This window comes from Castor canadensis, chromosome 10, assembly GCF_047511655.1.
Source record: "Castor canadensis chromosome 10, mCasCan1.hap1v2, whole genome shotgun sequence".
NCBI lineage: Eukaryota > Metazoa > Chordata > Mammalia > Rodentia > Castoridae > Castor > Castor canadensis.
The window spans coordinates 13,071,447-13,087,296 of NC_133395.1; the positions used below are offsets into that span (position 1 = coordinate 13,071,447).

A 15,850-nucleotide genomic window follows, 5' to 3' on the forward strand; every position below is an offset into this window, starting at 1 on the left:
AGATAATACTGTCAATACCTTCATGTCTTACTACAGTCACTCTGCAAAATATGTACAACTTTCTTATTGTATTAGTCTATTATATAGAAAGTGTCACACAGAAAATCATTTCTACTTAGAGGTGAAAGGAACTCCTAAACATCAGAATTCAAGTAGGAACATCCTAGCAATGAAAAACTGTCTTTAATTCTTCTTTAAATAAATTTTAAGGAGAAAAACAAATCTTAGAATAAATTGTAAGCCCTACAATGCTCTTTTCCTACCTCTCCATCTGGTTTCTCAGTCTAGAAGTGCCTCTCCTACCTAGCATTAGGTTCCCAGCTCTCAGCCCAGAGCCCCCTTTCAATAGATTCTTAGATCCCATTTTTAAATCTGTGGACTATTAAGTTTAGTTTTTCTATGCAGCATTCCTTAAAACTATCAAAAGAGACAAATGCCACAAATAAGATATTGATGCTAATTTATAGACATCTAATTCCTAAATAGAATTAAGATTTAATAAGAGTTTAATAGGTTTACAAAAATTCAAAAGTTTTCATGTTATTGGCTTTAAAATTTGTTTGGTAGCCAACTGGCACTAACCTTCAACAGCCATCTGTTTTTACTGCTATTTACATCCATTCTGAGTTACAGAAAAACGTATGCTATAAGGTAAAGAGGCATCATTTGTCATCCAATAAAATGACAGAAGCAACAACAAAAACTGGGGCACGTTTATATTGCTAAGTGTTCAGAGAACACGAAACCGCTAGTCTAAACAAAGGGGAAGAAGTTAGGGGAACACTGTGTACAAGTTAAGTCTGACTTCACTTCCATCAAGTATTAATCCTAAGATTCACATATAGTGTGGCTAGGAACAAAGTCCTGGTGTATGAACTCTGCATGCAATGCCTCCTAGCCAGTGTGAGTTTCTAGACTTGAATATTTCAATACCTTTTCCAAAGTAAACAGATATTCAACAACATTCAACAGTTACAAGAATATTACTTTATGGAAACAAAAAAAGAAAAATTAGCAACTAAATGCACAGGAAGAATAAAAAACCCGAGTACACAGTCAGTCCTGTTTTATCATAAGGAAAAAGGATTCTTAAAATTCAAGCGACTTTGAAATGGTACACTACGTGATCACTAAAAACTTTTGACTTTAAAAAGTCTGTTCCTCAGCAAATGCTTAACCCATGTTTCATCTAGAGATGAAAAGTACTTCTTCAAAATATTTGGTAAAAATAAAATACTAAATGAACTAATCTCCTCCTTTGGAAGGAGTTGTTTCAATCAAAGAAACCAGTTTTTTTTTTTTTTTAATAGCTTCAGAAATCACTACTACAATCCAGTAATCCTAGCACTTGGGAGGTTGAGGCATGGACCTGGGTTTGAGGTCAGCCTCTACTAACCCAGCAAGACCCTGTGTCAAAAACAAACAAAATCCAAACAAAAAAACCCCAAAACACACTGAAAAAGAAGAAAGCACCTGAATTCAACAATTCAATGTATTTATGTATAAAACCATTAAATTTTGTGTGTATGTGTTGTTAAGAGATTGACTGCAGGGCTTTGCACACATAATGGAAGCACTTTTCCACAGAGCTACATCCCCAGCACCCATTACCTTTTATCTACTCTGGATATATATCATCTTACGTGGGGAAAAGGGAATTCTCACATTTAATATGGAGTACTTTAAAAAAAAATATATAGCTTAGATGACTTTTTAACAAGTTCCAAGTTCTAGAAACATCTACATAGTAAACAGTTCTCATTATCCAGCTTGACCATCATCCAATACCCCAATTTGTTTTGTAAGAATGTAACATTCTCAGTATTAAGGTAGTACCTCCTCAGCAGCTGTTGTATTTCTGATGGCTTGTAAGAGGAATGTGATCTTTGACTGGCCTGGGATATTCTCATAGGTTTCCTACATGGAAAAGGAAATTCAAGGTTAGAACATGATGTTGAAGAATCTTGTGAATAAACCAGTGAGGGGGATGAAATGAAGAGTGGGAAGCAGTCTATGTCTAGTGTGAACATTTTCTTTTGTGGTGTGATATATACCCAACAGGTTAGCAAGGAGAGGAAGTCCAAGACTTACTAAGCTCTTTCTTACCTATCTCTTAAATAACTACTTACCAGACTAGACTATGTAGAATTGGTTCAAATCACCACTACTTACAACCATCAGATGCAGAAAAGGAAGTATCCAAATTCTTTAGGCCATATTTTCTTTCAAGCAAGGATTATACTGAAACCATATTTCACACATAAACACACGATGAATAGTCAAGGAGACTTCATATCATTTCTACATCTATTAGCAAAAGGCTTTATAACTCAGAACACATTTTCCCTTCACTATTAATAATGTAAAATCAGAACAAATTTGTTAGCAATAAAAAGCTGACCTCAATTAAAAGCAGATTTTCAGAATGAATCCCAGAGCAAGTTGAGAAGTAGTATAGATTCATGTCCATGACCACAAATTCTAATAATGGCAGTCTTTTATTATAAGGTAAATCAATTTAAGTATGCTTGGAATTCTTTCTCCTAAAAAGTCTCTTAGTAAATAGGTGATATTCCACTTTAAGGTCTAATGTAGAGAACATGAATTTGTGAGCAACCTAAGTTCAAAGAGCTTGCCTGTTCTCTCACTTCTAGGCTTCTATGGACAAAAGTGGTAAGGGAGGAAAGAAATAAGCCTACTTACAACCTACATCTATCTCATAGCTTTTAAGTGCACCATGGCATCCCTGAGACACTGACAGATAAGGAAATAAAGGTTTACGCCTTAAATGACTTATCAAGATCAAAGACAGTAAATGACAAAACTCTGGTCTGCTAAGGCCAAGTGTCCTTTCTCTGGCACTGAAATCTCCAGGTTTTACCCTGGGGGCTTCCTCTATGCAGGGCCACACAGTTTCCAAACTTCTCGAACATTCCAGTCTGAGGAAGAAGAGATTTGGTGAAAAAGGACAATTTAAGGTCATCTGATAACAGCAAGTTCCACTGTACATACATAACAATGCTGAAAACTGTGCCAAAAGTATTCACAGCTAAGGAGAGATTGGTCTGAATTTATCCAAAAATGAGGTAATTTATGTGAAGATATTCACAAGCTAATTGCAAAAATGGCTATGTACCTTGAGATTTTCACTTAATTTTTACAAAACCAACTCAGAAACCATCAAAACCTTTTTACTTAAAAACTCTGAGAGCTGGGTGCCAATGGCTCAGACCTAATCCTAGCTACTCAGAAGGGACATTAGGAAGACTGAAGTTCGAAGCCAGCATGAGCAAATACTTTGAGAGATCCCATCTCAAAAAAAAACCCATCACAAAAAATGGGCTGGTGGAGTGGCTCAAGGTGAAGACTCTGAGTTCAAACCCCAGTACCGCAAAAAACAAAAAATTCTCAAGGGGCTAGGGATACAGCTCAGAGGTAGAGTATTTGGCTAGCATGCACAAGGTCCTGGGGTCCGTCCCTAGTCTAACAGTACAGTAACAGTATAATAATAAAAATCTCTTTTAATTCTGTGTACCTGACTGACATAGCCCCAGATGTACTGTACTTGCTACAAGAGGTTAGCACTTACATTTCCAGTAATCCAAGTTAAGTTTCAAAGAACTTCTCTACTAGGCTATCACTCTCAAAAACCCACCAGCACTATCACTTTAGAGGGTCTCTTTCCTTTCAAAGGTAAGATTACTGGTGTGAGTGTACCAATTCCAGTAGAGGCTTGTAATATTAAATCAAATATCCAACATGATTCCAGTCAACTTGAAGTCAATGGTAGGAGAGTTCAGTATGAATGGCTTTGACTCCTAAGAGTGTTTCCCCTTTGATTATGCTCCACTCTGGTAATTCAAATACATTATTACATCTGTACCAGAAGAGTGGCCAACAATAATGGTTTGGCAGAAAGAACACATCCTTAAAGTCAAGTGTATCTTTTTCTTAGCCTAAACAGACTATGCTCCTCAAAGGCAGACATGGCATTCATTTCTGTATCCCATGTATCTGTAATCAGGATGCAGCAAATATTGTAAAGGACAATTCTAAGATTATTCCTAACACTAAAGCAGACAGGTTCAGTGAGTTACCAGTGATGCAGTAAACACAATTCCCATTCCATTTGATTCTACCACACACAATCACACCAAGTCAGAATTTTGCCTCCTCCTCCTCTGCCCACAAAAGAAAAATGCTAGTTAGTATGACTCTCACTTATTCCGTATGTATTCATAGTGAGCCTACCCTTGTATGAGAATGGAAAACGGGACAAGCAGCTTTTACCTCACAAACACCCAGGTCCCTCAACAATTAGGTGTACACACACACACATATTTTGCTTTTGGCAGTAGGGGGGTTTGAATTCAAGGCTTCAAACTTGCTAGGCAGGCACTCTTACCACGTAAGCCACTCTACCAACCCTTTTTTGTGTTGGTTATTTTCAAGATAGGGTCTCTCTAACTATTTGCCCCTGGATTACAGGAGTGAGCCACTAGATCCCTGCTAGGTATATTTTTCAATATGTTACCCCTCCTTCAATTCAAATCTCAACAATGAAGTTCTAGCATCATTAAGGTACCAAGCCTATATGGAAAATATTAAGAATATGGAATGCATGAATATGATTAATAAAATACTTAAGCTTATGTAAAGATACCAGTCATGATGAATACCATGGATATTCAACTTGAAGTATTTGTCAATTATTTATTCATTTTAATTATTGTATTTTGAGATTTAAGGGCAATCAAATCATTTCAGTCATGAGAAACATTTGCTGTAAGTTTGAAGAGAAAAATCTTTGCCAATTTAAAAAACAGAAGTAAAATATAAAGCCTATCAAATGGTTTATACAATAGAAAGTTTAAACTAAGATATGAAGCCTTCAGGGATTTCAACAAAACATAGTAAAAGTCTTTTATTGTATTTGATTTTAGATCCGAATATATCTAAGACACCTTAGTAAACTGGTATTTATGTGTCAACTAAGTATTTTTATTTCAACTGAGTAAATTACAAAGCTATTTATTGAGCCTTTGCCAATTTGTTAGTTCTCTGCTAGATTTTCTTTATCAGACTTCCAAAGGCCAAAAAAACGGGGATGGAGACTGCGCTATCCTCATGCACACAATCAGGTTCCTCCCTCACCAACCCCCCCAAAATCCTTTGCTTTCCTATGAAGCCCTATTCACAGACCAACTAAGTATTGTATTACGTGGCACTGGTGGGCTTCCCCTAGCATTTACTCTTTGTTAAATTAAAGAATTTCTGTATCACAGTAGTCACTTTACGTATATTCTCAGGATAGAGAAAGTAAGAATGTAGTATCTGAATGTTTTCACTAGGAATACTAGACTAAGAAAACAACAGTACTTATTTCCAATTGTTCTTTCTGAGAAAATATGCTGAGTGCTGCTAACTACCCCCAAAGTGATGCAAGTGATAAAAGATTTACAACAGGCATCAATTGGAATTCCAGCTGAACCAGACACTGGTATTTAGTTCAATAGAAGAGAGATTCCCCACTAGGCTTCACAATGGAGACTTAAGCAAGTGGAGGGAAGAGGGAGAATTAAACTAGCTTACTAATTACAATGCAGTTCTGTTTTGTGATATGTGGAAATTTCTATTATGAGTCGGGATTAAGAACTTAACTTTGATGAAAAACTCTCTTTAAAGTTAGCAGAAAGCATCAAAATGTTTAGTATCCTCTCCTGAGTACAAGTTGATAAAACACATATTACTTCTATGTAAATGCTGCTTTTAATTCTACGAAAAACTCCCAAAAAGTATACAAAGGCAATGGTACTATTTTTTAAGAGGACACTGGAAACCTCATATATTTATGGAAGCTGCTTATATAAACAATATCTCTATGATGGTTTCTAGCTGCTTTAGAAAAAAAGGACTCATGTGGCAATGTGAACTATACTGAGTGAAAAATCCAAGTTGCACAATAAATGTGTGAGCCCAACTCAAGTAAAAATGGATACATACATACATGCTTGTATAGAAAGGTTCATGCCACACTAAAAAGTGGTTACCTCTGGTGAAGGAACTGTTCGAATTTTCACCAAGAACATGTATTACATTTATAATAAGTTATATAATAACTTATTGGGATAAAGCAGTGAAGTGCTTTTTTCATACAGAACTGAATTTCCAGTATATTCTCTTATCATTAAACTAGTAAGTGTGATCAGCATAGCCTCATTCTATTCAAAGCCACTGGTTTAAAAGACACCTATAAACTCTTTAGGCCAGTGAAATTCCTGAGAGTCTTGTCAATTTCACTAGCTATATGTAAAATAAAATTTTGCTTTGTCAAAAAAAAATCCCAACATCCTGTGGTGAATCCTACAAAAACGTTCCATCATATATTGCTAGGAGCTCCAGAGATCCAAGTTGGAGGGTGGAGTGGAGAGTTTCTCCCTTTCCTGGAAGTATCTTACGGAAATCGTGGTCTCATCACTGACAGTTTAACGCCGGTTTCTACTGAACCAAATGTCTTACTGCTGGTCTGCAAACGAGCTTGCACATGTATTTGAAATAATGTCTGCTGAGCCCTATCAGAAAGACGGAGAGAGACTGAGATTGACTTGGGTTAAACTCAAAGAAACTGAAGACTTAAAACATATGGTATTGGCCTGCTTTTGGACAACGGAACTTCCGACATATCCCACTTACATTATGAGACCACCAATCTCTAGAGATCAAAGGAAATCTGCCGGAAGGAGGAGCAGAGTAAGGTAGAAACTGCTTAGAAAGAAACCCTAAAGGCAACTTCACCGAACTGGGGTTGGGGTGGAGGGGGGCGACCGGCTTGCGATGTCACAAGTAGGAGCGAGGCAGGGCTAACTGGACGGACATCTCACAGCGGGGACGGGGACGGGCAGGAGGGAAGCGGGAGCCGGGTCAGGGAGTCGCCAGGGCCGGGAGGCTGGGGACCTGGGGGACGAGGGGCGCCCGCCGCGGGGAGAGCGGGAAAGGGGCGAGGGGAGCCGGGGCCCGGCGGCCCACCGAGTTGGGGCAGCGCCCCCGTCCCCCGCCCCCCACCCCGCCGCGTCCAGCTCCGGGCGGGGCGGCGCGTCAGGCGCGGCCGCACGTGTGCGCGGGGCGGCGGGGAGGCAACCGGCGCCGCGGCTGCAAGGGCCGGAAGGGCCGGGGCCGGGGCCGCCTCGCACACACGTGGGCCGCCGCCCGCCCTCCCTCCCTCCCGGCCACGGCCCGGCCCGGCCTGCGCGGCCCCCGGAGGGGACGAGGCCCGGCGTCGGGGAAGGGGCGGCGCGCCGGTCCGGGTGCGGGGATTGGGGCGGCGAGCTCGCTTACCTCCGCCTGTTTCCGGACCACATTGTCGGGGCTGAGCAGGTTTCCCAGGAGCAGGTAGAACTGTTGCTGCTCCGCCGCGGCCGCCGCCATTGCGCTAGGCGTGAGAGAGAGAAGGAGGGAGGGGAAGCAGGAGCCGTGAGGCGCGCTGGCGGGCCGGCGGGAGGGGCGGGGGCGGGTCCAGCGCGGGGACCGGCACCAGCGGCGGCGCGGGGCTTGGGGGGCCGGGCGGGAAAGGGCGGGGCAAAGGGGAAAGGGGAGGACGGGGCGGGGCCTCGCGCCCTCTCACCCCGCCGCGGCCGCCGGCGCCGACACCTCATTGGCTTGGGGCGCGGTAGGCGGGGCCGAGGCCTCCTCCTGGGGGCCGAGCGGATTGGCCACGCACCCTGCCGTGCCGTCACTGGCCGCGCGCGGCGGCCGCCGGGCTGGGCTGTGGGGGCGGGGCGGGGAACGGGTTGCGGGGGGACGGCCGACGGCTTCGCGGCTGGGCTTGGGGCTGGGGCCGCGTCGCTGGAGAGGGAGGAGCCGGCTGGCGGGCCGGGCCGGCGGCAAGGGGCGTGAGGCCCGGCCCGGGAGGAGGGGCCAGCTCCTGAGCGCGGGAGATTTCGGCGCCGCGGGCTGGCCGGCCTCCTTCCCCTCCGGCCGCCCCCAGCCCTTCCCTGCGGCCGGACAAACGGGCCCCACCCCGGATCCCTCGACCGCGGGACCCTCTCCCCCGATCCCCGGAGGGGGGGCCCCTTTGGAGCCCACGTCGCACCTGAGTTGCACCCCCGGCCTCCGCAGACCCCCGTATGTGCCGGGCCCGCCGGCCTCCCCCAGGGCTGTGACTCAGACCGCACCTTCCTCCCCGCGCGCTCACCGGTGACTCACGCCCGGCTCAGCCCGGCCGGCAGCGTAGCTCAGTGTCGCTGGGGTGATGTTGGGGTGATGATGCTACACACCCCAGAATCCACAGTTGGGGACCCTGGGCTCTCGTACCTGGGAGCGTCAGGACACACGCCCTTCCCTAAGGCGGCCCTGTCTGCGGGTTGATGTCCACCAGCAGCAGGGGTCTCTCCAGGAGCAGCCCTCCTGTGCCTAGGTCATGCAAGCTCAGACTGCCTTGCTTAGGTCAAAGGGCACTTCTGTCCAGTGCGTTGCTTGGGTCAAGTGACAGTGGCAGAAAAGAACTCACTTTTGCCGTAAGATGACAGCTATGTTCCTAGTGAGCAGCCTTTCAAAAGCCGGGAGTTCTAGGCTTCTGGCAGCTCCTAGTATCTAACTGAGAGAATTCAGTTTCCCATTGGCTGTTCTGCTCTTTGAAAGTCTTCTTAAACATTTGCTCTTGGATAATTTTAAACCTTGGCTTGTCATCAACTAAGGCCACCGTGTGCAGAACTTTGGGTCCGGGCCCTGGGATCCACACAGGTGTGATGCCCAGCCAAGAGTTTTATAAAGGAAATGTGATTGATTCGTAGAGAAAATTCCCTGCGAAAATTTAGCTGTGACCTTGATGGGGTTCAACTACAGGAGGCCTGCAGGGCCTGTCTTTGAAGAACTGACACTTTATTCTTAGGCCCTATTATTTTTTTAAACCAGACCATTATATACATTAATTTGAGGCAGATTTTTGTTTCATTTTGATATGTATATTAAAAATATTTTTGGTCAATAACGGGCATATCAGGATTCTCAGGCTTCTTTCTTACCCAAAGTTCTTACAATTTGGGGAATTACACACTAAAACATTTTTAATAACTAGGAGCCAGGTATGGTGGTACATGCCTGTAATCCCAGCACTCCAGAGGCTGAGGTAGGAGTTTTGATTAAGGCCATCCTTTGCTACAGAGCAAGTTTGAGGCCAACTGGGCTGTGTATCAACTCTGTTTCAAAAAAACCCTAACTAAAAAAAAATCCCAAACTAAAAAAAGGGTTAACAGGGAAGCTTACTTTTGAGTTACTGTTTAACACCTGCTGTGGGATGTGTTTTTATTGGCAATGAGTTTGTACATTACATATATTCAGAAACTATTAAGTAATGGGCATTCACTTAGTGTAACTATTAAGTAATAGAAATTTCAATATAAGTTTGTAGGTGTGTCAAAAGAGAGAAGTACATTAATCCAGGCCGGCCTTGAACTTGTGATCCTGCTGCCTCAACCTCCCTAATGCTGAACTTACGGCTTGTACTACCATGCCCAACTGCTACTTAGGGCCACAGGTGCTCTACCACTTGAGCCATGTCCTCACATGTCCCCAGTCCCTCCTCTGCTCCCCTCCCCCCCTCTTTTTTTTTTGGTTTTTAGTTATTTTTCAGGTAGAGTTATTTTTGCCCAAGGCAAGCTTTGGACTGCAATCCTCCTACCTATGGCTTCCTGCGTAGCTGGGATCACAGGTGCACATCACCACACCGTCATGCCCATCTTATGATTAAGATGGGGGTCTTGCTAACTTTTTCGCCTTGGCTGGCCTCCAACCTTGATGTCCCTGATCTCTGCCTCTGGAGTAGCTGAGATAACAGGTGTGAGCACTGCGCCCCTCCCTGAGAGATTGTTTTTGATGAGGCAAAACATGATATTTCAGGCAAGAAACAAACAAGCCAGCTTTGTAATAGTAGTGATAGCAACTGATTGAACATGGAATCACAGTCCAGTCTGGTATTATCACTGTAAATACTCCAGTCAAGAGGAAGGGGGACCAGGCGCCCGTGGTCACGTCTATAATCCTTGCTACTCAGGAGGCAGAGATCAGGAGGATTGTGGTTCAAAGCCAGCCCTGGCAAATAGTTCTTGAGACCCTATCTCAAAAAGAAACTCATCACAAAAAAGGGCTGGTAGAGTGGTTCAAGGTATAGGCCCTGAGTTCATCCCAACACCGTGGGAAAAAGAAAAAAAAAGGGAAGGGGAAGACTTTTAAGGTTAATGAATAAAGGGATCCTACAATGGGGTGGATAGTAGTTCTGAAAATGGAGACCAGTTCTACCCTGAACTCTTACTAGGTAGGGACTTTATTTCAGCAGCAGGCTTGTCATTCTGGACTATCTGTGATGCTCAGCCTTTTGGGAGATTTACTGCACAGACAGTCCTGTTTGTTTTATAACCATATCCTTTTCCTGTAAGAAAATAGCTCAGATCATATATAAATCAGCCCACAGGAATATAGATGACATTTTTTTTTCAAGGAGCTTAGATGGTAGAAAGTTAAGAGGCTTGAACTTGAGTTTAGTAGGGTCTTGGATCTTTAGACTTATTAGTTGTATGCTTTCTAAGCCTTAATGTGTCATCTAGAAAATGGGAGTGAGAAGTGCTATAATATTAATGGCAAAAGTTCTAACATTAAGTCGTAACTGGAAAAGAGATGGAGGAATAGAAAACTTTGAGTCCTGTTCACTCCCTGTTAGTTGCCCTTGCTTTGGGCTGATGAACTGTGAAAGACCAGCTCTCCCTCAATGCCTTCCCTTTCCAGAGAGTATCAGAATCCCCTCCTGCTGTGTTTCCACGTTGGTGAGAGGGTTCTGGAAATGGGAGGATGCTGAAAAAGTTGGGCTAATAAAACCTCTGTGAAGCCAGGTACAGGTGGCTCATGCCTGTAATCCTAGCTACTCAGGAGGCAGAGATCAGGAGGATGGCAGTTCAAAGCCAGCCCAGGCAAATAGTTTTCAAGACCCTATCTCAAAAATACCCATCACAAAAAGGGCTGGCAGAGTGGCTCAAGGCCCTAAGTTCAAGCCCTAGTACTGCAAAAAAAAAACAAAAACAAAAACAAAACTCTGTGAAAGGTTCTCAGCTGGGGTAGAATTTGATTTTGTCTAACCTTTCTGGTTTCTAGGGTGCTGAGTGCAAATAAAGATTCCAGCAAACAAAAAAAAATTTTTTTTAAGTTGCCCTAGGGATCCAAAAGAGCTATGCTACTTGCCTTGGTAGTCAAGCACTTAACTCTTGGTATCACAAGTAATTATCTAAATTAGCAATTTAGATGCGTACCTGCCTAGCAAGCGCTGGGCCCAGTACTGCAAAAAAAAAAGAAAGAAAGAAAGAAAGAAAAAACCCCGTAATAAGTGATTTAGCTAATCCCAGTGAAAGTACAATACTCTGCAGGTGCACCCACGTGTAAGGTGACGACATTGCAGTTAACACGGCACAATGGAGCATCTGTTACGGGAGTGAAGTTCTTTACACGGGTGCTGTGAAAGCCAGGATAATATATGTACGTTCATGTAGTGTGGTATCTGCTGTCATGAGTTAGATGGATTTGGGGCTAAATAAGACATAAGCCTTCAGTAATTACTTTTTTGGGGCAGTGGGCAGTACAGGGGTTTGAACTCTACTGCTTGAGCCTCACATCCAGCCTAAGAAATTAATCCAAAAGGTACATCTGATGCATAGTTCTGTGTATCAATTTGTGTGTGTGTATATGTGTATATATATATATATATATATTTTTTTTTTTTTTTGCCATACCAATATTTGGCCTACACCTTGAGCCACTCCACTGCCCCTTTTTTGTGATGGTTTTTTTTTTTTTTCAAGATGGGACCTTGAAAACTATTTGCCCTGGCTGGCTTCAAACCACGATTCTCCTAACTCTGCCTCCTGAGTAGCTAGTTACAGGTGTGAGCCACCAGTGCCCAGCTGTATGTTTTCTGTTAGTCTCCCAATTGTGCAGTGTAAAATAGTATGTGGAATGGATTACAGATATTCAACCAGACACTTGGCCAAGAAATAAGATTTCTAGCTCTATAATATTGATGTCATCTGTTTCTTAGAGAAGAACCAGCCAAAAAAAAAAAAAAAAGCCAGAACTACTGAAAAGTTCTTTACTGAAAGCATGTGTACTGAACTGTTCACAACGTTTTAGGTTACTTCTGATCCAAACTTCCAAAGCCACACATGCTCAAAAGCTGTGTGTTACAATCAGTGCACATAATAGGCTCTCAGCAAATTGCTGAATTGAACACAAGCAGGGGAAATTGTGACTCGGTTGGTTTCTTTTACTCTGTCTCTCATAGTTTTCTGTTTGGAAGTCACCCATACCTGCAGGTGGGTGGGTGGACTTGCTTTAGGGAGGCAGTAGACTCTGTAGGCTGTACTGGCCACTTGCCATATGGCTATTGATCTTGGAAATGCACTGTTTGAGATGAGATGTACCTTTCTTTTTTTCCTTATTATTATTATTTTTTGGTAGGACTGGAATGAGATATACTTTAAGTGTAAAAACATAAAATGCTCACTAAATTCTAAATGCAATGGGAAATAATTCTATACTGATCACATCTAAAAATGATAATATATGGTGTTAAACACATTGACTATATTTATTAATAAACTTACTAAATGTATTGATAATTTCATCTTTCCTTTTACTAGAAACCATAAAATTACCTACAAATGTGCATTTGGGGCTTACACTTCGTTTCTATTGCACAGTGCTTTGCTACAGATTAAAATAACCAAGTAGTGATAGAGAGGTGCTGTGTACACTTGATTCATTTAGATTAAGGAATTGACTCTTCAACAAGTGAAGTCATTTACCTGGCAGAGTTTTCTGTTGCTTCCAGTTTTCTGACTTGCTTTTCAGGGATTTGGAGACATGGTACAGTATTTTCTGAGCAGCGTTCCTGCTTAGGAATTTCCTTCCCCTGCTGGTTTGACATAAATAGAATTGTGGGCCTTTAGAAGGTAATTAGATCAGGTCTAATTTGATCTTGTAGAATAAATCCTTATAAATCAAATCAAGGAGTGGTCAAGAGTTAAAGGAGAATATCTTTTATTTTCTTGAGGGTAACTGTTTTCATTTAAATGTAGTAAGTGGATTTAAAAAGGGTCATTTGTTGCATTTTAAAACGTGAAACAAAAGTACACTTAGCAGAAGGATTTCATTTTTAAGTTGAATATTTTTCCTTAGAATACAAATAGGTTGAATGGAAAAGAACGGGGAAAGACATATCTTGTGAGCAGTATCCAAAAAGAGTTGAAGTGGTTACGCTAACAGCAGCCAAGATAGATTTCTTCTTCTTTTTAAAAATTTTTTAAAATTTTGCAGTACTTAGGGCCTTCACCTTGAACCACTCCACCAGCCCTGTTTTTTTTTGTAAAGGGTTTTTCGAGATAGGGTTTGAAGCCTGGCTGGCTTCAAACCTCCTGGCTTCAAACCTCGATCCTTCTGATGTCTGCCTCCTAAGTAACTAGGATTACAGGCGTGAGCCAACAGCACCTGGCTACAAAATAGGTTTTAAGAAAAAAAGTATCATTAGAGACAAAGGAGGACATTTCAATGATAATAAGGCCACCAATCAGAGCTAAAACAATTTAAACACATGCATTGAACAGAGCTCCCAAATTCATGAAGCAAAACCTAACAGAATTAAGGGAGAAGTGGACAATCCAGTAAAAGTAGTTTGAGACTTATGCATCCACTTTCAATAATTGATAAATAAATAATAATAGAAGGCATGAAGAACAATAATGACCTGAAGCCCAATAAAAGCAAAGTAGACGTAACAGACTTGGAGAAGACACTGCACCCAATCACAGCATTTTTCTGAAGTGCGTATGGTCTCCAGGATAGACCATATGTTAGGTCATAAAACAAACCTTGGATAATTTTAAAAGGTTGAAATCATACAAAATATGTTCCCTAACCACAGGAGAATGAAATTAGAAGTTGAGAATTACAGGGAATTTGAAAAATTCACATGCATGTAGAGATTAAACAGCACAATCCTAAAGAGCAATATGTCAAGGAAGAAGTTACACAAGATCTTAGAAAGTACCCCGAGATGTTGGAAAACATAAACATACGCTATTGAAACTTACAGGACACCAGGACAGGAGTACTCACAAAGAAGCTGTGAGCTATAAATACCCACGTGAGAAAAAATGAAAGGTTCCACGTCGACGATCTAACCTAGTTTCTCAGGAACCAGAAAGGGAAGAGTAAACCAAACTGAAGAAATAATAAAGACTGGAAAGGAAAGGAATAAAAAAGAGATAGAAAAAATTTTAAAAAAGAACTCAAAATTTATGTTTTAAAGTTTTAGCAAGGATTTACTTTAGTATAACAGGATAAAGTATAGACAAGGGGAGGAGGTAGAGGGAAAAAGGAAAACATTTCCTGTTTCCCACACAGAAATGGGAGCAAAGACTCCAAAATTGTTTTTTTTTTGAGATCAACAAAATTGACAAACCAAGAGAAAATACTAAAGCCAGGAACGAAAGAGGGAATCCCGCATGGTGGCACACGCTTGAAATCCCAGCACTTGAGAGTCTGAAGCGGGAGGATCGTGAGTTTGAGGCCAGCCTGAGCTACATCATAGTAAACTGGTCTCCGAACAACAACACAGACAGACTGAAAGGGTGGTAGGGCAGAGGCGAAGGGCCATTACCATATTCTTCAAAGAAGTATAAGGGAATACTATTCATGTTTATAGCCTAACAAATTAGAGACTCTGGATGAAGTAGAGAAAGTTCTAGAAAGATACAAATTTTTAAAAACTGATTCAGGGAGAAACTGAAAATTGGAATAAACCTACAACAAGTCAACATTATATTAGTATTACTACCACTACTGACTCCCCACAAAACCATCCAGAATCAAACGGCTTCACTGCTGTACTCTACCAAACATTAAAAAAAAAAAATTGACACCAATGCTTACTAAACCCTGACAAAAAGCAGCAGACAGAGCATGTACTAAGTCATTCTGTAGATGAGTGTGACTCTGATACCGAAACCAGACAAAAGTATCACAGGAAAACTGCAGACCAACATCCCTTGGGAATATTGACACAAAAATTCTGAACAAAATTCAAGCAAACCAAGCCTGCCACATTTGAAAAGGATTACCCTCAGTGGCTAAGTGGAATTTATCCCAGCAATGCAAAAAGGGGCATAATATGAAAATCAAAATCTATGCAATTAATAGAATATATATAAAACCTATATGATTTCACAGAATCGAATACCTGTTCAATGATGTGAACACTCAACAAAGCAGAGATAAAGAGAAGTTGTGTCAATCTTATAAAAACCACCTATGACAAAACACGAGAACATATACTTGCTGACTGCTTTCTCCCTGAGATCAAGAGGACAAGAATGCACCATTTTTGTCCATTTATCGCTAGTCATGGGTGACATGATTTTGTGTAGAGAAAAACCTAAGGAACAGGCACACACAAACTCTTAGTACAAATAAATGAATTCATCCGGGCTGCAGAATATAACATCAATATTCAAAAATCAATTTTATTCCCATATACTAACAATAAATAATCCAAAAATGAAATTAAGAAAACAGTAATGCTGGGTGCTGGTGGCTCACACCTATAATCCTAGCTACTCAGGAGGCAGAGATCAGGAGGATCGAGGTTTGAAGACAGTCCAAGCAGATAGTCTGCGAGACCCTATCTCAAAAAAACCCATCACAAAAAAGGACTGGTAGAGTGGCTCAAAGTGTAGACCCTGAGTTCAAATCCCAGTACCACCAAAAAAAAAAAAAAAAAAGAAAACAGTAACATTTATAATAGCATCAAAACAGA

General features: G+C 41.8%; 1 protein-coding gene across 1 annotated transcript in view; it reads right to left on the reverse strand.

The window, feature by feature from the left end:
• Nucleotides 1-7,542, reverse strand: part of Ipo5 (importin 5) — a 38,539-nt gene extending 30,997 nt beyond the window's left edge. The window contains exons 1-2 of the mRNA XM_020183328.2: nt 7,336-7,542; nt 1,837-1,917 (exon numbers count right to left, since the gene is read on the reverse strand). Coding sequence (XP_020038917.1) covers nt 1,837-1,917; nt 7,336-7,425 — 171 coding nt within the window. The 5' untranslated portion in view covers nt 7,426-7,542. The remainder of the gene's footprint in view (nt 1-1,836; nt 1,918-7,335) is intronic.
• Between the last annotated feature and the right edge of the window lie 8,308 nt (nt 7,543-15,850).